This window comes from Anabrus simplex, chromosome 7, assembly GCF_040414725.1.
Source record: "Anabrus simplex isolate iqAnaSimp1 chromosome 7, ASM4041472v1, whole genome shotgun sequence".
Classification (NCBI taxonomy): Eukaryota; Metazoa; Arthropoda; class Insecta; order Orthoptera; family Tettigoniidae; genus Anabrus; species Anabrus simplex.
Window position 1 is genome coordinate 160646963 of NC_090271.1, and position 21617 is coordinate 160668579.

Consider the following 21617-nt stretch of genomic DNA (forward strand, 5'->3'; position numbering starts at 1 on the left):
GCACTGGTATTAGCGACTTGGAATGTGAGAAGCCTACTCCAGCCAGGGAAAAGCAGAAAACTAGAAAAGGAACTAAGAAAGTATAATGTTGAAATCGCTGCTCTACAAGAAATTAGATGGCGGGAAATTGAGATGTTCGATTTACAGGATTATACTTTAATCAATAGTGGGAATAGCGAGAACATCTGTGGAACAGGCTTTATGATATCTAAACAACTGAAGCATACCTTAATGTCTTACAAGGCAGTAAATAAAATAATCTGTATCATGAGAATCAGGGGCCGTTTCTTCAATTATATAAGCATACATGCACCTACGGAAGAAAAGGAGGATGAACTAAAGGATAAGTTTTATGAGGAACTAGAGAAACAGTACGATGAGGCACCTAGACATGACATTAAAATAGTAATTGGGGACTTCAATGCAAAAGTGGAACAAGAGGAAGAATTTAGACTCACAATAGGAGCACAGAGTTTACATTTGGAAAGTAACAACAATGGGTTACGGCTTATTGACTTCGCTACAGTAAAGAATATGGTAATCAGTAGCACTACATTTGAGCACAAGAGAATTCATAAAGAAACTTGGGAGGCACCAGATGGGAACACCAAGAATCAAATCGACCACATACTGATTGATATAAGACATGCGTCAGATGTACAGGATGTGCGTACTTATAGAGGTGTGGATATAGATTCAGACCACTATTTGGTGAAAGCTAAATTGAAACAAAAGCTTGCGGTAAGAGTCAGAGGTAATGCAGAAAGGAGGAAAGGATTTAACCAAGAACAACTTAATGATGATGCAAGGAGGAAGGAGTATGAAAGACAGGTTGAAGAAGGTTTGAAAAACCATAAAAATGCAGTGACAGTGGATGAATCATGGCAGGTGATTAAAGAAGCCGTCACGAATGCAGCCCAGGAGGTACTAGGAAAAAGAAAGAAACAGCCAAAGAAAGATGGGTATGATGAGGAAGTAAAGCTGGCCTTGGAGAAAATAATTTATTTTTTTTGCTAGGGGCTTTACATCGCGCCGACACAGATAGGTCTTATGGCGACGAGGGGATAGGATAGGCCTAAGAGTTGGAAGGAAGCGGCCGAGGCCTTAATTAAGGTACAGCCCCAGCATTTGCCCGGTGTGAAAACGGGAAACCACGGAAAACCATTTTCAGGGCTGCCAACAGTGGGATTCGAACCTACTATCTCCCGGATGCAAGCTCGCAGCCGCACGCCTCTACGAGCATGGCCAACTCGCCCAGTGAGAAAAGAAATAAAGCAAGGATGATATATATGCAACGGGCGACAAGAGCTACTCACCAAACATATGTGGAATGCAGAAGGGAAGCCAAGAATCTTTGTAGAAAAAAGAAATGGAAAAAGATCTGATAAAAGAGATGCAACAAGATTATAAGCATAAAAGAGATGCAACAAGATTATAAGCATAAGAGAAGTAGAAAGTTTTATAGAAATGTAAAGCAGAGAAAAAGTGGATTTCAACCAAGAGTAAGCTGCATACAAAATAAGGACGGGCAACTACTTGGAAATACCCGGGAAATATTAGATAGATGGGCAAAATATTTTGAGGTGGTTTTGAATCCAGTTAAAATACAAAATGAAGAATATGAATAAGAATTGCCAAATAGTGAGTCTAATGAAGATGAATCTGAGGAATGCAATAGTGAACCACCCACTTTGGAAGAAGTAAAAGGTGTCCTCTTATCGATGAAGAATAATAAGTCACCAGGAGAAGATGAAATAACAGCTGAGTTGCTAAAATATGGTGGAATAGTATTGATACAAACATTGTATACGCTGATACTGGAAATCTGGCAAACAGAGAAATTACCAGAAGAATGGGAAACAGCTTTGGTGTACCCAATTCTTAAGGGAAATAAATTGAAATGTGAAAATTACAGAGGGATATCTCTGCTTTGCATAGGGTACAAGATCTTTACCATAATAATAGCTAAGCGTCTGACACACAAAGCAGAGCAGGATCTTGGAGAATATCAGTGTGGATTTCATGCAAACCGTTCAACAACAGATCATATCTTTACAATGAGGATCATCCTGGAGAGGTGCTATGAATATAACATACCACTGTATCAACTGTACGTTGATTTTAAACAAGCGCACGATTCAGCGCAAAGAGGAAAACTACTCATCGAAATGGAAGCCCTTGGTTATCCTGGGAAGCTGATTAGGTTGGTAACAACAGCTTTGAGCGGAAGTAAATCTAAGGTATGCGTACAAGGGAAAGTATCGTGAACCTTCGATGTAAAAGTGGGTTTGAGGCAAGGAGATCCAATGTCTGCTGTCCTCTTCAATATTGCTTTAGAAACAGCTGTGCGTACCATCACTGCAAATCATGAAAGGAACATATATCATAGACTAATTCAAATATTGGCATATGCAGATGATGTGGCCATAATTTCTCGTACAAAGAATGCACTTCTTGAAACCTATGAAGAATTGGAGAGGAGAGCCCAGCAAATTGGACTGGTAGTGAATAACAACAAAACTAAGTTCCTAGTGAGTTCCAGATCTAGTCAACCTCCAAATGCACTTAGGTGTGGAGAAAAGTGTTTTGAAGGGGTACAGGAATTTAGATATCTAGGCTCTCTGATTACTTCACAAAATGAAACAAAAAAGGAAATAAGCTCTAGACTGGCTGCAGGAAATCGATGCTATGCTGCCTTAATTCCAACATTAAGAAACAAACAAATATCCAGAAAAGCTAAGTTGACCATTTATAAGACTGTCATTAGACCAGTGGTTACATATGGAGCTGAGACCTGGGTATTAAATAAAACAGAAGAATATAGGTTAATGACATGGGAAAGAAAGGTATTGAGGAAGATTTTTGGCCCAGTTAAAACTGAACTGGAATGGTGTATTAGATCTAATCAGGAGATTAGAGATCTGTACCGAGAGCAGGATATAGTATCTTTGATGAAGACTGCTAGAGTGCGTTGGCTAGGACATGTCCATCGAATGGAGACTACAAGATAACCTAAGAAAGTGCTGGAGGGGCATCCAGGTGGAAGACGTTGTAGAGGTAGACCAAGAAAGCGATGGATAGAAGAGGTGGAGGCTGATCTATGTACCATGGGAGTCCGGAGATGGAGGACCAAGGCAATCGACAGAGCGCTTTGGAAGAAGATTGTTGGGGAGACCAAGGTTCTACAAAGACCGTAGCATCAAGGAGGGAGAGAGGGAGGGAAGGAGTGAGTGAGTGAGAAAGCCCTCCAGCCCCGTACTTTCTACTTATAAGTGCATGCAATAATGATGAATGGGATGCCTAATAACTGGTGTACGAAGGAGCGCTACAACGAACTGTATTTTGGATGTGAAACAAATAGCAGTCATTTTACTGCACATGTTTTGTAACAGGGTGCATTTGTAAACACACCAAAGAAGCAGAAAATAAAGTTTAATAACTCATTGGTTTATACACGTAGACATTCAACTCTACCAAAAAGTTGCTTGTATGTAGTATACGCCTTGAACGATCCACAAGTTCTAAATTGCAACTCTGTCTGGCAATATACATGTATAAAAGGCAGGCAGCTATTTGGAAACTCCTGCGCATACTGTCTGCAGACTTCAGCTGCATTAAGATCAGATTCTCCACAGATTAAAATTATGTCCGTGTATCTGTCATCGTTAAATACAACACCCACTGTCAGTAAGATGACAGCAACTGTAGTGCTACTGTACCAAATACCAGCCTATTACTGAGCATTCAAAAACAAGGTTTACTAATGCAAGGGGAAGCATATTACAAGTAGCACTGAGGAACATGCAGCGAGCAGCCATCTGATTGTTATCTCTTCATATTGACGTAACGTACCTGCAGGCAGCAGTGTCCCTGTGAAAATCAGTTATTACACATCCCATTCATCATTAGTGCACGTTGGACCCTTATAAGTAGAAGGTATGGTGCTTGCAGGCCATCTGGTAAATAGTAAAATAGGTGTCTATGTGGTTGTGTAAGCCAATCTCGAGAAACACCCAACAGATTTTGATGCAGTTTTCACTGTTGTACAGAGAATTTATTTTTAAAAAAGATTTAGGTGTATGAAATATCTCACAAAAAGGAACTGAGCAGACAATTTTAGTGAAGTCAAAGTAAAAATGGCCATCCACGCACTTTCTTGGCTTATTCTGCCTAAACTATCAACAAAAGATCCCAAGTTTTTTTTTTGCTAGTTGTTTTATGTCGCACCGACACAGATAGGTCTTACGGCGACGATGGGACAGGAAAGGGCTAGGAGTGGGAAGGAAGCGGCCGTGGCCTTAATTAAGGTACAGCCCCAGCATTTGCCTGGTGTGAAAATGGGAAACAACGGAAAACCATTTTCAGGGCTGCCGACAGTGGGGTTCGAACCTACTATCTCCCTAATACTGGCCGCACTTAAGCGACTGCAGCTATCGAGCTCGGTAAAGATCCCAAGTATTAGTGGAAGAATTCTTGAGCATAAAAAGCTCTACAGGAAAATCCAGGATAGTAAATACCTATCTGTAAAAGGTAGTTCTTAACAAACATTACACCTTAGGGGAACAAACCGCTAGCCTGAAAAATGTTCAATTATGCTTGGCGGTTAGCAGAAAAATTGCTGAATAATCCAGCGAGCCTGTTCATGTTTGTATTTCACATTCCATTCAGAAGTTAGAAATGTATTCTGTGCTAAGTGGTACAGTGACGGGTAGTGAATATTTGTTCCATGATAGCCTACTTACAGATTAGGAATATAACCATGTTAAGTTGAGTAGCGTAATCATATTTATCTTGAGATAGTCTATTTATGAAAATGGTAAAAGTCATGAAATTGTTTACTAATGAATACAAAATTAAAATCTTTCAGGAAGTAGACTAATATCCACATCTTTAAGCGCAAAGAGGTAACGCGAATGTTGAAGCTTGCACCTTCATGTTTTGACTCGAGCCGACTGAAGTTTTGCTGCGTTCAAAATGGTGACCAGTCATTCTCTCGCACATAGCTGAGTGTAACATCCAAATAATCTTTGACTGAAGAGTGTGACCAGAAAACAATGTTTAATAACCCACTGGTCTGAAATATAAGGCTTCAACTACCATTTGTTCTAGAAAGAGTGTAATCTTCAATAATACACTTTTATTCTGCAAATGTTTTCATATTTGTTGTCTGGTGTTTTTCACACCTACCAATACACTGTTGTTATTATATAAGTCCCAATGGAAAAGGTTTCGTAAATGGTAAATATAGCTTTCACTGTACCCACACATGACAGTAGGAAAAAAAAGAGTACAAGTGTTTACATATCCCTGTTGAATGGTTTTAATCTGTATATTCAATAGTACATTTTCTTGCTTAACATGTTCTCTTTCCTTTCCCCTGCAGAAACATCTTAATGAGGTTTTACTGTACATTATTAATAACTCTAGACTCTGTAAAATAGATGATCTATATACACAGTAATACTTCCAAATGTGCACTCGCACTTGATGCCCTTGCAGCAACTTGCTTTTTGTGAGCAAGAAGAAGGAAAGAGTACTTAAATCAGACTCTGAATAGACAGAAGGAGAGGGGCTGCAATAAGGAAAAGTAGCACGATGAAAAAATGACGACCTATTATGATGTGAAAACAAGAGGAAAATCCTGAGAAAGTTTTACCAAATTACATATGAGGATTGAGCCCTTTGAAAGGGACAAGAGAAGAAGAATAAGGTTGCTGTTGATTCGTTTTAGGAGCTCAGACTATCTTTGGTCATCTCTCCCATGAATCGATGTATTCAGTTCTTTTCAGCAGGAACTTAAGGTTGGATAGGAAAAAAAAAAAAAAAAAAAAAATCAATATATGAGTAAGGCACTGTCAACTATAGATATAAACAGTAAGAATTTTTGTCTTGAGAGGGATTTTGATTGTCAAATTCAACAACATGAACTTAAATTCCAGTGCTTTTAAACCCTCCTTACAACATGATGCAACATTCAGAAAGACTGGAATCATAGTTCAACTCTCAAAGAAAAGTTCCAAAGATTGAAATTTTAGTTCCAAGTTCTATAAGACTCGATAACTTTCAATATCTTTGTGTAGTTACCTTGTCTCACTTTCTCAACATCCAGTCCAAGTTGTGACAGTCGTAACAGTTCATCCTCATTTTTCAAATCATGATCGACACTCAGCTGCACCACTCGGAGTACATTATTTGAGTCCGTTCGACACAAAAGTGCACGACTGTCTCCAACATTCGCCACATACAGGCGACCACCATAAATCAAAGCCACTACAGCAGTTGTTCCAGAGGAGAGCTCGCAGTTGAGGGCATTCAGTTTGTCAACCTAGTAACAGGACAGGGTATCAGTTTTGCAAGAGAAACTTATGGAAACTAAGACAGGGTGGAGAGTGGAAGATAAAACAAGTTTATTAACAGACAGCACATAACACAGGGTAGACAGAATAGTATTAGACTTTCTATTTCAGCTAGGTGTTCATACTTCCAGCTAGATGGTGAACTGCTCTATCTTCTAAATCACGTAGACGTGGTGAAGAAAACTTTGTGGGTATACTTACTCAACTGATTACAATGATTATGGATTCCCCTTTTACAATGATATACTGAAGAATGAAATTTCTTTAATTCCTGTCCTATTTTTAGAAGAAACATATTTTAGTACTTCTTACTTCTTCTCTGAAACAGTATATTATTCTCATTACTGTGTCCTTGATTATATGAATCTGATCTGTTCTTTTATCAATAAGGTGACAATATTTTAATACAATTACAGTAGAACCTCGATAATTCAAAATCGGTTAAGTCAAAATCCCACCTAATTCGAAGAAGCTCTCGTTCCCGGAAACATGAGATACAGTTTTGCATGTTATTTAAATTGTTTAATTCGAAATACGGATAATTCGTAATTCGAAGTACAATGTCGGCCCCATTACCAAAATTCAGACTTTTAATTTGAAACTGCCTTTACAGCTTAAAACAATAGTATGTTACAGAGTAATTTCAACTCGAAATTTATCCGTGTCATAGTAGAACGCGTGTTCCGAAACATAGCTTTCCGCACTTACTTTGGTGGGTCTACAGTGCGCTTCATGATTGCTAAGTTGAATGAAATGGGAATTCTTTTGTATTCAACCTTTTAAGGAACGCCGTAATATCACGCAACAGGCAGTGTGCAGAAAAACAGAATCCGCGAACACTGGCGATGCCGACAGTTGACGACAAAAACGTGGCTCATATAATAAATTCGTAGGCACCGAACAATATTGTCATTGCCGACGAAACTGCATTGCTTTATTTTAATGCAAGCCCAAACGGTCTTATGGTTTTAAAGGAGAAATTGCCAGCCAGGGAATCTTACAAGGGTCGGGGATGGGGGTCATTGTAGTGCGTTGCAATGCACATGGAAGCAAGAAACTTTATCCCCTTGTCATAGGAAAGTTCGATAAGCCACAATGTTTTAAGCGCGCCGGGCACTTTCCATGCCAGTACAAAGCATTTAAACATGCAAACAGTACATAAATCCAAAAAATAATGCATTTGCACACGGGAACCAACATAATTTATCCTTGTCTTCGAATTGTGTGATATTTTTCTTTCGTTGCGTGAGGTTATGTTTGTCAGTGATTTATCCAAGTGCATTATTTGAACATTGTAAATGCACCTTGCTGGATACATTTTGAAAATAGTTCTTTCCATGGCATTCGAAATGTTTAAACTGTGAATCGAGGTGATTGCATGTATTAATGGGTCTTAGAACACTTTGTGACGCGGCAAGTGTTTACATTTCTGAAGTACGAGAGAAGTGCCATGGCGGGAAATCGTACAAGGATAGAGTCATAGGAGAGTTTGATTTTAAGGGCATCGGGTACTTTCTGTGTGAATACAAGGCATCTAAAATGCGTACATTATAATCTAATGAATAAAGCACCTGCACATGGGAGCCAGCATAGATTTCTCCTCATCTTTGAATCGTGCATTTTTTTTTCTTTCTTTCTTTGCGTGAGGTTATGTTTGCCAGTGACATATCCAAGTGCATTATTTGAATACTGTAAATGCACCTTCTTGGATACATTTTAGAAATAGTCCTGTTTTCATGGCATTTGAAAGGTATAAACTGTGAATCAAGGTTAACTGCATGCAGTAACGGACCTTATAGTCCTCTCCGTGTAAGGACGTACCCTAAGGGTGCAACCTTACCCTTTCTCCCCTGTAATATTAAGATATTGATTTATGGTTACTTTTCTTGCTGTTGGGTCTTTTTCAGTTTCGGTAACCATACAGTTTAGGGACCCTACTTGCCGATACGACGTCTTACATTTACCGTTAATCTGGCACGTTGGCAACGTTCAATCACTGCTCTAGCGTGAAGTGCGTGTTGCCACCGCATCGCCGTTAAAGTCACTAGTGATACATTTGCGAGAATATTTAAAGCATATTTTCTTTTTCTGTGGGATTGTAAATCTATTTGGCTAATACCAGGTAAGTAGGATTGTGGCATGTTCGGATAATGCATTTAATACCATAGTTTGTGTGAAATGATGAAAGTGCTCAAATACGTCAGTCTCATGTCTAGATCTACCGGTACATGAAATAACTCTTGCGGGACGAAATTATTTGCGGGACATTATTATTTTCAAATCCGCAGTGAACTTGAAAGCTGACCTAAATTCCGTTCACGGAGCTTGGCACATTAGTATTCCTATATGTTTCCTGATAAGCTTGAAGATATAACCAGCCTGCAGGCTGAAAATATGCCCAATAATCTCTCTCCTTACTGGTTACCGGTATTGAAGAGAGAAGGAAATATTCGCGCAAAAGAAAGGGAAGTCATTGGATGTCTGGAACTTTCGAAAATCACACTGCAAAGACTTATTAAATAAATTGCATCGTTTAACACGCCCCTCTTTTTAAGAATATGGTTATAGTACGCCTACTGTATATCAAAATAAAGACAGATAATTTAAGTGAGAAAGTGTGTTTATTTCCTTAATTCCTCATTGAGGAGATATTCATAATTATCTTGATTTATTTCATCTTATCTTTTATCATTTACTAGGGTAGGGAAACATTCATTATCGGTGTTTACATTGAGGTTAGTTTGTTATGGTTATGTCTGATGATTTTAATATGTAACCAGGCAGGTTGGCAGCAGTGATCAGCCATTACAAAAAAGAGAAAAGAAGAGCATCGGGCGGCGATATTTACTTTCTGGGGTATTTCCTTACGTGGCAATTACTATAGAACATTTTGTAACGCGGCAAGAGTTGGTACTTCTGAATTGCGAATTGGCGGTTAATTCGAAATCACGTAATTCGAAGTCCGATTTTTGAGTCCCAACGACTTCGAATTAACGAGGTTTTACTGTAGCTGTAAAATAAGTTTATTCCAATGGGTGTGATGGCAGAAATTTAATACTGAAAACAGACAACTCAGATAATGTTCAGAAACAGCTATTTGTATGGGTAGCTTGAAGAAGAAAGGGTGCCCTATGGACCCACCTGGCTTTTCCATCTCTACAATTTCCAAGACAGATAGCCATTAAATTTTCATTAAGGGATGTTGCTGATTTGGACAACCCAGGAAGTGAGACAGTTTCTCAGGACTTTCTGTCCATACTTCAAATGTATCTCCACCAAATCATTTTTTAGCAAATGCTGAACAAAGAGCCAGACAGTTTTCTGTGGCACACAATCTACTGAAACCCAACCTACACAAGTCACTATCTCCATGCTGACTCACACCATCACCCAGCACAGAAACAAGGTATTCTACCGATACACACGAGCAAGCATATTTATTGTACACAAGGAGATGGACACACTAAAAGCCGCATGTACAACACTACAAATTTACAGAGGCCAGAGAATAGAATAAGCCCCTATCAGCGTTAATGAAGATGTGAAAGGAAATGGCTCCTTCATACTGTCTGGCTCCATGGATAACTGGTTAGCAGGCTGGCTTTTGGTCCCAGGGATTCTGAGTTCGATTCCTGGCCAGAGAAGGATTCATTCATTCATTGGTAATTCCTCTGGTACAGGGAAGTGGGCGTGTATGTCATCTTCAGCATTAGAATTCATCGTAGGAAGGGCCCCAACCTAACATAAGCGCAGGTCACCCATAGGTGTCAATTCAAAAGACCTGCACTAGACATCTCCGGAGGCCACATGCCATTATTCTTATCTTCTTCATATTTCCACCAAATCATGGGTCTGGTGAAAGCTGAAAAAAAAAAGAGCCAGGCAGTTCCCAAGAAGAAAAAGAACTAGACAGTTTCCTAGGGCACAATTAGGTGTAAAATAAATTTACCAACTGGGTGTGATGTTAGAAATGTAATACTGAAAATGGATGATTCAGATAATGGTGAGAAACAGCTATTCTAATGGGTAGGCTTGAAGAAGACAATGTGCCCTATGGACTACAAGAAAGATAGGCATTCAATCTTCATTAAGGGATATTACTGATTTAGACAATTCAGGAAGTGATACGGTTTCTCAGAAACTTTACATGTTATAAATCTCGTTCCGTATTGAAATGTACTTAAAATCAAATAATAATATTAGCTATTATAAGCTACTTATGCCATCTCCAGAATAAGGCACCATATTTTACCAAATTTTAATTCAGCGCAGCAATTTTACGTATTATTTTTAAACTTCTAACTAACCACTTGTTACCACATTTTAAAAAACAAGACATTCGCAAAAATATATACAAATTGCACCTCTTAAGTATAAAAACAATCAGGATCCTGATCTTTCTTTTAGGTTTGAGATTTTTAGGCTGATGATGCCCTCAACATGGGTGAAACATGTCCCTGTATGTAATATCTTAAGAACTATATCTTAAATTTAAATAAAAAACAGTTATGTATTGAACAGGTGGAATTTTTAACCTAATATTATTATTTGATTCTCAGAAACTTCCATCCACATCACAAATGAATCGTCTCTATACTTCCACCAAATCATGTATAACACTGTACAAATGTGTAGGGGCCAGAATATAGAATAAGAAAGTGTCACACAATAAAGATGTGAAAGGAAATCCTGTCAACAAACACCACTTCTAACAAAGTCACTCAAGTCTATTACAATGACATGTTCTGTAATATCTGCACTATCCTCTTCAGTCCCAAACTGGTTTTCGCATTTAATATGTTATATTTTGCTAAAATAACTTTAAAATATTCACCAAAGAAAATCATCTTTTGCTAGTTTTTTTAATGACTTGTAGTATATATGCTACATCAGGAATCAAGAGTTGATTTTTCTACCATTGTTTATCTTTTCTTTATATTGTTTTGTATTACTGCAAGTAAAAAAATGATATGCAGAGTATAAGCTACATAAAGACTGAGGAGGCTATGAAGGAGAATTAGACAGTTTACCAAATGGGGAAACTTCTGATATGCTTCAAATGAGGTAAGTCCATCTGGTATCTCATACTGTAAACTCGTCCTTTCTGCAAGGCGATCGTCAATTGAGTCCATGTAGCTCCTCTCCACTGCAATGAATGCTTGTCTAGAACAAGACAACACAACATCGTTCAGTATTCAGTCTTCTCTACATCCTTGAACAAGATATTTATTCATGATCTTCAATTGCTCCAAGACCCTTCAGTCATTAATACTGGTTTAATTGATTTACCTCTTCCCATCAACCTTAATTAGGTTCCATCAACCAAGACTACTCATTTACATTGTTCTGATAGTTACTTGATAATGAAACATTGAACAGTCAATAAGTGAAAAAGATACATAAGTTTCCAGAGTCAGTTACTGAGGATTGCCACTCAGAAAGAGCCTGGAAGCACTACAATGATAAAATTCATGCATCATTACAAGACATTGGCAGCATCAGGAAGGTAGAAGGTTGGACCTCATCGGAGGCAGCCCTACCCAGGGAGTGGCGCCCCTGCCTATACGAGTCCCAGAGCACAATGACCCGGTGTATAACATCTGGTGTAAGGGTCCCAGCTGAGTGTTACAAGAGAAGGCCTCAACGGCATCTATGGCAGAAAAGGTGGACATCAGTACAGTGGAGACTAGGAAGAGGCAGCTCTGGACTCGGGGATAAATACGAGTACAATCTAAAGAGTCCAATTGCTTTGGGCAGATGAGGCTTTTCAGTGGGGGCTGATGGTCCCTTGGTGGAGGTAATACCGGGTGTCCACAATGAAAGTTACGGTATTCAGCGTGGTACAGCACAGGCTGTAATGATCATAGGAGTCTGAAATTTCTTAGATATGCTAACTAAGCAATGCAGTCACAAATTATGCCATAAACAATATTAGTTCCAAGTTTTGCCACCAGACTGAAATATGGTGCTGTAAGCAATGATAGGGGTCACAGAAAAAAGGCAGGAAATATCAAAAACATGACAACAGTGGTTCTGGGAGGTTTATTAGCTCTCATAGTTACAAACACTGTTCAATATGGCTCCGAACTCAGAAAAACGCTGTATCCGTAACACGGCATGGTCAACAGTTGCCTACAGCATATCGAGTGAAATCAGAGCGACATGTCGTCGTATGCTAGTCTTTAGATCAGGCAGAGACACGATTTTTCAAATATCCCCACAACCAGAAGTCACTTGGTTTTAGACTGGGGGACCTCAAAGACCACGCATCTGGAAAATGTCTAGAGATAATGAGGGTCATTACTGAAGGTTTCTCGAAGCAATTCTTTCACCTGGCGAGTGATACGTAGTGTTGCCTCATCTTGCATGAAAATAACGGTGTGGTCACAGTTGTGTTCCTGCAAAGCTGGTCCCAATAATGTGCAGATGTTACTGAACACCTAACAGGCTCACAAGGGGTCATCTCCACAAAGAAAAATGAACCCAGAATGAAGAAGCTTGTAAAACCACACCAAACCGTCACATAAGCTGAATACAATGGTTGTTCCTGCACGATATTTGGAGGAGTCTAACCCCATATGCAACAGTTCTATGCATTCACTGCACCCTCCAGAGTGAAATATGCCTCGTCAATCCACAGAATATTCCCTGACCACATGTTGTCCACTTCCACGTGTGCCAGAAACTGAAGGAGAAAGTCACGGCGTTGTGCAACACCTTGGGGTTTCAATTTGTGAACAGTATGAAGTTTGTAGGTATACCAGTGTAAAATGCGCCACAAAATCATATGAACTGTTGACTGGGGTAGCGACAATTCACGTGACACAGCTCGAGCACAGGTTGCAGAATTGGGAGAATGTGCTGCACGGTCTGCTACAGCTACTTCATCAACATCCATGGGGATGAGCCGCCGTCCTTTCTCTGGTACGACAGTTAATTCACCTGTTTCCTCAAATTTCTTATTCATTTTCTTTAGCCCATTACTTGTCATGGGATCTCTTCTCTGCTGTTTCTGTCTGCGATATTCCTGTAATGCAGCGTTGCTATTGGTACCATTCTGATAAAACAACTTCACTAGAAGTGCACTGTCTCTCTTCCCAATAGGCATTAAGTTTCACACGGAAAAATTCAACTTTCTTACGTTACAACGAAGATTCACTTCATAAAAGGAATCAACATGCATCACCAAGCAATAACCAAGGAAATGACACAATGCAATTTACCAGAAGAACATTTTGACATCAGAGTTACGGAATATTGCACGTTCTAACCACTTACAGCACCATATTTTTGCCTGGTGGAAAAACTTGGAACTAATATTTTTTGTGGCATAATTCGAGAGTGCATTGCTTAATTAGCATATCTATGAAATTTCAGACTCCTATGATCATTACAGCCTGTGCTGTACTGTGCTGAATATCATAACTTAAATTGTGGACACCCGGTATCACAAAAGTCCATCTAGCAGTGTCTGCATTCCATATTAGTGGTGGCTGCACAAGGCGTCTGTTTTTCCATGTTAGGGGCGGCCTGAAAAGATCTTGGCAGTAGGTATAAAATGCCTTTGGGTGTGGCAAGCCCATAGTACTAATATAAAATAAAGAGTTTTGTCTTTGTCTGTGTATTGCTCAGAATATAAAAAAGAATGGTATTTCTGTGTCGGTCGTGTCCTCATTAACAAGGAAATGCATTTTTAATTTTCTGTCATGTCTACCTGTCCTCTGTATGTATATGTATGTCAGTAATCACGAGAAAATGGCTGAAGAAAATTTAATGAAAATTGGTATGTAAAGTCCGGGAATGAGGCACTACAATCTAAGCTATAAATAATTTTATTCATGCTGAGTGAAATGCTAGTTTAGAGAAAGGACTAAAATTTAATCCTTAAATATTTATGTTTATTAGTGGTCTTATCAAAAGAAATACACTGGTGGAATGATAGGGTCAAGATTAAAGTGAAGGAAAAGAAAATGGCATGGAAAGCATTGAAAACATCTAAGACTGAAGAAAGTAGAAGAAAATATGTGGAGGCAAAGAATTTGGCCAAGAAAGTAGTGGAGGAAGAAAAGAGGAAAAGCTGGGCCTTATTCACACAGAAATTGAGAGATGATACGCAGGGCAGCAAGAAATTACTGTATGGTATCTTAAGAAACAAAAAGAGAGATCAAGTAAACACCAGATTTGTGAAGGATGAAGGTGGCATAATTTTAACAAAGCCAGAAGAAATAAGAAATAGATGGAGAGAGTATTTTCAGAAGCTGCTGAACATAAGAATGGATGACCAGGAAAGACAATTAGTTGATGAAGAAATGGATAAAGAAATTACAATGAATGAAATTGAAATGGCAGTAAGAAAGATGAAGAATGGAAAAACTGCTGAAATAGATGAAATTTCAGTGGAGATGATAAAGGCAGCTGGAGCTGTAGGTCTGCAGTGGACATATCGGGTTCTCAGGAATGTCTAGGAGAATAAGGAGGTCCCTGAGGATTGGCAAAAAGGAATAATCATCCCAATTTTCAAGAAAGGTGATAAGAAAGTTTTGAAGAACTACAGGGGAATTACTCTAATATCCCATGTTGCTAAGATAATGGAAAGGATACTGGAAAGTAGAATAAGGTTGAGGGTTGAGAATCAGATACAGGAAAATCAGTTTGGTTTCAGAAGTGGAAGGTCAACAATAGAGCCCATCTTCATTATGAGACAACTAATGGAAAAGCATTGGGAGTACGGGAATGATATGGTGATGACATTCGTTGACATTGAAAAGGCATATGACAGTGTCCCCAGGACGAAAGTTTGGGACAGTCTGGTGCAAAAAGGAATTGGACAGGGATTCATAAAAATGATCATGGCATTGTATAAGGAATGTTGTAGTTGCGTGCAAACACAAGTTGGCAGGACAAGTTGGTTCAAAATAACTAGTGGGCTGAGACAGGGAAATCCTGTTTACAATAGTAATGGATGACATCATGAGAACAGCAAAAGCAGCATATGGAGGAAGAGAAATGAATATGATGTTATTTGCAGATGATATTGTGATTTGGGGACAAGACGACAGGAAGGTTCAAGAACAGTTGAATATGGTGAATGGGAAGATCGAAGAATGTGGATTGAAAATAAGTGTAGAAAAGAGTAAAACTCTTGTTATGACTAGAGGGGAAAAAGAAGGGAAAGGTCAGATTAGACTTGCAGACAAGCCCCTGGAAGTAGTGGAAATGTTTAAATACCTGGGGAGTGAATTAATGGAGAATGCTCGACTGGATGCTGAGATTAGTAAAAGGATTCAAGCTGGAAGTTGTTTCTATCATAGTGTAAGAAACACGTTATGGGACAAAGATGTGCCAACGGAAGCAAAGGATACTATGTACAAGATGCATTACGTACCCATAACAACTTACGGAGCAGAAACTTAGACAATGACAAAGAAGGATGAGAGTCTAATACAGGCAGCCGAAATGAAGTTCTTGAGGAGTATGATACAGAAGAGTAGAAGAGACAAAATAAGGAATGAGAAAATCCGGGAAGAAATTGGAGTGGAAAAAATGAATGATAGAATAGAGAAGAGCCGACTAAGATGGTTTGGGCACATAAAGCGAATGAGCGACGAAAGAATGCCAAAAAAGGTGATGGAAATGCAAATCCAAGGAAGGAGAGGCCGTGGACGACCACGATTGAGATGGAAGATACCATCCAACGCAGCATTATAGAAAGAAACCTGGACTGGGACACAGTGTTGGAGGAGGAGTGGTGGAAAGACCGAAGAAAGTGGAGAGGAACCATATTTGCCCCTACCCGGCTACAGCTGGATAAAGGGAAAAGATGATGATGAGTGGTCTTATCAATAAATACTACATAATTAAAGTTACAGGGAATTAAATTTCCGATCATTTATGGCTCATTATTATTATTATTATTATTATAAGTAGAGCCCTGCGTGGATATACAAAATATTATCCGCATCCACACTTCCTTCATCCGCAACCGCATTCGCGAATGGTTATCCGCGGATGATGTAAATATTTAACACCAGTACATTACACCCAAGGTATTGAAACGGATAGATTTGTTAACATAATACAACAGGCCTGATACCTGGCACCAGAACCCCTACGGTCACAGGTTTATGAGGGATTTTCTCTTGCTACAACCGACTTATTGACCTTTCTTCCGTTAATTGAGAGTAGGAGCCAGCTAGTCTTAGGTCAGATTTACAGAATTTATGGTCTCAAAAGGCTCTTTATAGGCTACAGTGAAACTCGGTTAAGAAGTTCCCGCATAACAAGTTTTCCCGCCTAAGAAGTGTGATATTCTTGCTCCCTTGATCAGTTGCATTAAGATATATGTATATTTTTCCCGTTTAAAGTGTTCTGTTGTAAATATATTTTCCGGTTTTTAGAGCCACTTGAGATAGAAAACGTCCACTCAAAGCAGCCCATGGTTAGAACCCTCCAGTCTCCGCGCAAGTTACACCCTGTGTTAGACCGTTCGCGCGCTCATGGTGTGTGTCTGGTGTCACGGAACCTGTGCGGGCTTGCCAAGGCCATACGTCACGCTGTGACAACACGGACACCAGATGCTCACTCTCACCTTGTGGAATCGAATCGAACCCATCAGTCGAAATTTCCACTCCACCGTTCCATCTAGCAGAATATAATCGAACGGGATTCTACGTGGGAAACATAAAGCATGCAATGGATGGTTTGATAAAACTTTAATGCAGTAATTTGCGGGCCGTGACAGGGTGAAGTCATTTATCAAGGTGGCCTAAACATTAATTAAAAACCGTAAAATGTATCTGTCCACAACATTACCGTTAATCTACCACAAAATTGAACATTCTAACCTGTTTGATTTTTCATTCCCTTGCTTATTTCCTTCCAGGCATTCTCTTTTACGTTGTTGCAATAATACTTATGGGTCTCGTGGTAGAGGAAATTATGCTTTTGAACTAAACTGATAAGATTTTCCGTGTCCATTATTAGCGAGGTGAACAAAAACAACTTCCCGACTCTATGCAGGAAACAGCCGACTTGCCAGCAGCCAGCTGATACACATGCCGCCAAACAGCCGGCCGAAAGATCCCGATCGTTTACGAAGTTGAACGAATGTTGACAGCCAACTGGGTGTTGGTAGGAGGCACACAGTGGCATTCCAATGCCACGTGTTGGCATAAAATTGAAAGTTATTTTTAATTTTACCTTTATACGAGCTAAACATTGTATTATCGTGTCACTCGTAATTATTACATCGCATTATTAGAACGTAGCACAAGGATGAGGAGACATGAAATAAAATTCTCGCGGGGAAAGAAACTGTTTACGTTTAGATGTGCTAGCATTGCTACTGCGCCTTTATCACTCCCACGTAATACCCCAGATACTTTTCCATGCATTCATTTCTGCAACTTCGAACCTGTGTTTCTTTTCTTCATTACCTATGGCATGAAGAGAATTGAAGCAGGAAAATAAACTCAATACTGGCTTGGCCATGTGGTACTTGCGAAACAGCCAGAAACTACACCCGTTGCTGTGACAACTAGTAGGAATGCAGGGGGCGATTTAGGCCTAGGTTCTAAGAATCACTAAGAATAAGTTGCCAGATTTCCCATTTGCTGCCGTTATCCTTGAAGCAGGTGTCGGGGGTATGGGGAAAATAGAAAACACATGCTAACAAACTGTCTTGTCTTTGCGTCTTGTAAGCCTAAGCTACGGATTGCCAAGCATAGTGTAGCGTCGTAATTAGTATGAAAAGGAGTCGGTGAAGTTAGTTGTACTTGTAATATCAACGTACAAACGTTTTAAGTGAAAATGAGCGGAACTCAGAGGAAAGAGATCAAGCGAAAGGCACTAACAATAAAAGACAAAGCGGAGATTATAAGGAAAGTGGAGTCATCTACACTTTCCTGTGTTGCTTTGGCAAAGGAGCTGGAGATGCCGCCGTCTACTTTGAACGGCATTATAGCGAAGAAAGAAGAGATCTTTGCTTCTGCAGGGAATACTTCAGCAAATTGCAAGGAAGTTAAATCTGAAAAGTACAATGAAATAGAACAAGCTCTGCTAATGTGGTTTAAACAGCAGCGAAGTTTAAACATACCTTTCACTGGGACTATTGTGAAGGAGAAAGCCGAAAAATTGCATGCAAATTAAGGGTACCTTTTACCTCGTTGAACGGGTGGCTGGACTGCTTTAAAAATCAAGCCAGCATCGTTTACAAAATAATTTGTGGCAAATTTTTATATTGTGGCTTTCTGTTAGCAGCTCTTATATATTGGCCTATTTCGGTATTGTTCACAAGCAAGGAAATCTGTTGGCTGTGTGTTTCACATCTATTTCAAAGTACAGAATAATTTTTTGGGCATTACCCCTTTTGAGAAGTTTCCTGCTTAAGAAGTCTTTTTTTTTTTTTTTTTTTTTTTTTTAGCCCCTTGAAAAACTTCTTAACAGTTTCATGTATATCTCCCATACCACTGTCAAGGGATCGCCTAACCATAAGCAAAAATAAGAATATACTCGAGTGAAAATCAATGAACGTTATTTAGAAATTATCAGCAAAATTATCTGGAGTTCCATACAGTTTGCACCCACCACGACACTAACTTCACAGATATCCACATTCGTGCAGGGCTCTAATCATAAGCTATAAATTTCATTTTTGTTCCATACTGAAGTGCAATTATAAGAAATAAATTGATAAGAGACTCCACCTTTTCAATACAATATATCAAGTAAATAATATTACATCAGTCTTGGGACTAGTTTCAGCCACTCAGTGGCCATCTTCAGCGAAATAAAAATTAAACAGATCATGTGATAACTAACTAAAACATATGTATACAAGACAAGGACAATGCTGCAGGAATAATTATACATTAAAATACATATAACAAAAATTATGGTTATGAACTTGTCATAATATGATGTTTTTGAGTTAGGACCTCAGGCAAAGAAGTAAATCTGGAAATGATAATCAGAATTAAGAATGAATAAACATACAAAAGAAATTAAACAGGAGAAGAAATATTTATGAGACTCACCTCTATAGTGAAATGTACAGTATACAGATGTAGAACAAACACTGACATTCTGGAGGAAGCAGGCACGCCATGTAAACAAAAGAGTGGATAGGTAACAAGCAGTGACTTCTTGTAGGAAGCAGGCAATGTAAACAAAGGAGTAGATACGGAGAGGAGGAGAAGGGAGGGGGATTAAAAAGGGAGGGGAAAGGGGGAGGGAGGGGAGAAGGTGAGAAAGGGTGTATAAGGTGGGGCTGAAGGATGCAGAAAGAAAGACTGCTCCTGAGAGGGGAATTTAAAGAGATTATAAAAGAAAGAATTTTTTACCTGAGACATGATTACTAAAGACAGGAATTAAAAAGGTCAAATAAAATGTTCGATTTCTCTGAAATTTCATTTACATTGAAGTTAGGATTGAAAAACTGTTCCAGATGGATTAAACAATTTTAATTCCTATCTTTAGTAATAATGTCTCAGATAAAAATAATTCTTTCTTTTATAATCTCTCTAAATTCTCCTCTCAGCAGCAGTCTTTCTTTCTGCATCCTTCAGCCCCACCTCAGACATCCCTTCTCTCCTTCTCCCATCCCCCTATCTACTCCTTTGTTTACATTGCCTGTTTCCTACATTAAGTCAGTGCTTGTTCCCTATCCACTCTTTTGTTTACATGGCCTGCCTGCTTCCTCTAGCATGTTCGTGTTTGCTCTAGGCCTACATCAGACATTATATATACTGTACATTTTACTATAGAGGTGAATCTCAAATATTTTTTCTCCTTTTAAATTTATTTTCTGTATGTTTATTCGTTCCTAATTCTATCTTTTCCAGATTTACTTCTTTGCCCGAGGTCCTAACTCAACTTAAAGACATCACTGCTTTGGCGGCAATAGCTTAGGAACAGCTAGTCACGGGAAGGAAGGCAGTAATGTAGTGTTTATGGAATTATTCAACGTAGTAGTTCTCTGCATTTCCCCACAACTCTGGTCTGATCCTTGTACTCGGCTACCGATAACTGATCATCTGTAAGGAAACTCTATTTGTTATGATAAGTGCACATGAAAGGCTACTTGTTTGACGGATTACAACGATGTCTCTCATGACTGCTAGGCAGCTCTCACGCAGAACTGAAACATCAAGTTCCAGGATACATTCCCACCAAGTCGTATGGTGTTTCGCGTGTTTTCTGTAGCTCATATATTCTAATATCTGCATTAAACATTTTTACTGCTTTTGGCAGTTTTGAATTCAGAAATTGGCGCTTCGTATCCTGGAACTTGATGTTTCAGTTCTGTGCGAGACCTGCCTAGCGGTCATGAGAGACATCGTTGTAACCCGTCAAACAAGTAGCCTTCAACGTGCACTTATCATAACAAATCGAGTTCCCTTACAGATGATCAGTTATCGGTAGCCGAGTACAAGGATCAGACCAGAGTTGTGGAGAAATGCAGAGAACTGCTACGGTAAAAGTTCAGTAGCACTCCTGCAAGTTTATAACATACTAATCATGGCTGATGGTGGGCGAATGGACTCTGCCATTGGTTGAAGGTTACGACAATGAACTATCATTCCCATAATTCAAGACAGCCAGAAGTTATGACCAACTTACGCGATGAAAAGACCTAAGAGAATGAGGCAATGTAAAAGAATAAGCATATGAAATAAATAATAAGAATAACAATATCTAACTGTCTTGAATTATGGGAGTGACGTTTCATAGGGCAAATCTTCAGGCGATGGCAGAGTCCATTCGTGCCACCACCAGCCACGATTATATATGAACACAACAAAGAGAAATAATAACATGTTGAAATAGTTGAGACGTAGCGATGCAGTAATTATGATTCTGAACAGTCGAAAGCATAGATTGAGCTACTTATGCTTTAATATGAATTGGAAATAGAGGCCTAAAGCTGCACGACTTATGATTGAATATTAATAAGAAATAGAGGCCTAAAGCTGCTTTGCAGCTTCTAACGTTTCTGTCAATGGTTTTGTCACTAACCGGACATAACGAATCCAGACCAATGATTTTGTCACTAGCTGGACCTAACCTACCCAGACCAATCGCTTTGTCACTAGCCATGCAGTAATTTCGGATCTGAACGTTGTAAAGCTTAGATTACGCCACTTATGATTTAATATTAATAAGAAATAGAGGCCTAAAGCCGTTTTACAGCTTCTAACGCTTGCTTGTTCACAGACCAATGGTTTCGTCACTAGCCGGAACAAACGAATCCAAACCAATGAT

The 21617-nt window shown here is 39.1% G+C and overlaps 1 protein-coding gene across 2 annotated transcripts in view; it reads right to left on the minus strand.

Annotated features, from left to right (window-relative positions):
* Nucleotides 1–21617, minus strand: part of LOC136877403 (TGF-beta-activated kinase 1 and MAP3K7-binding protein 1) — a 49196-nt gene that overhangs the window by 21139 nt on the left and 6440 nt on the right. For both annotated transcript variants that reach the window (XM_067151411.2, XM_067151410.2), the window contains exons 4-5: nucleotides 11387–11519; nucleotides 6085–6325 (exon numbers count right to left, since the gene is read on the minus strand). In XM_067151411.2, the coding sequence (XP_067007512.2) occupies nucleotides 6085–6325; nucleotides 11387–11519 (374 nt within the window). The remainder of the gene's footprint in view (nucleotides 1–6084; nucleotides 6326–11386; nucleotides 11520–21617) is intronic.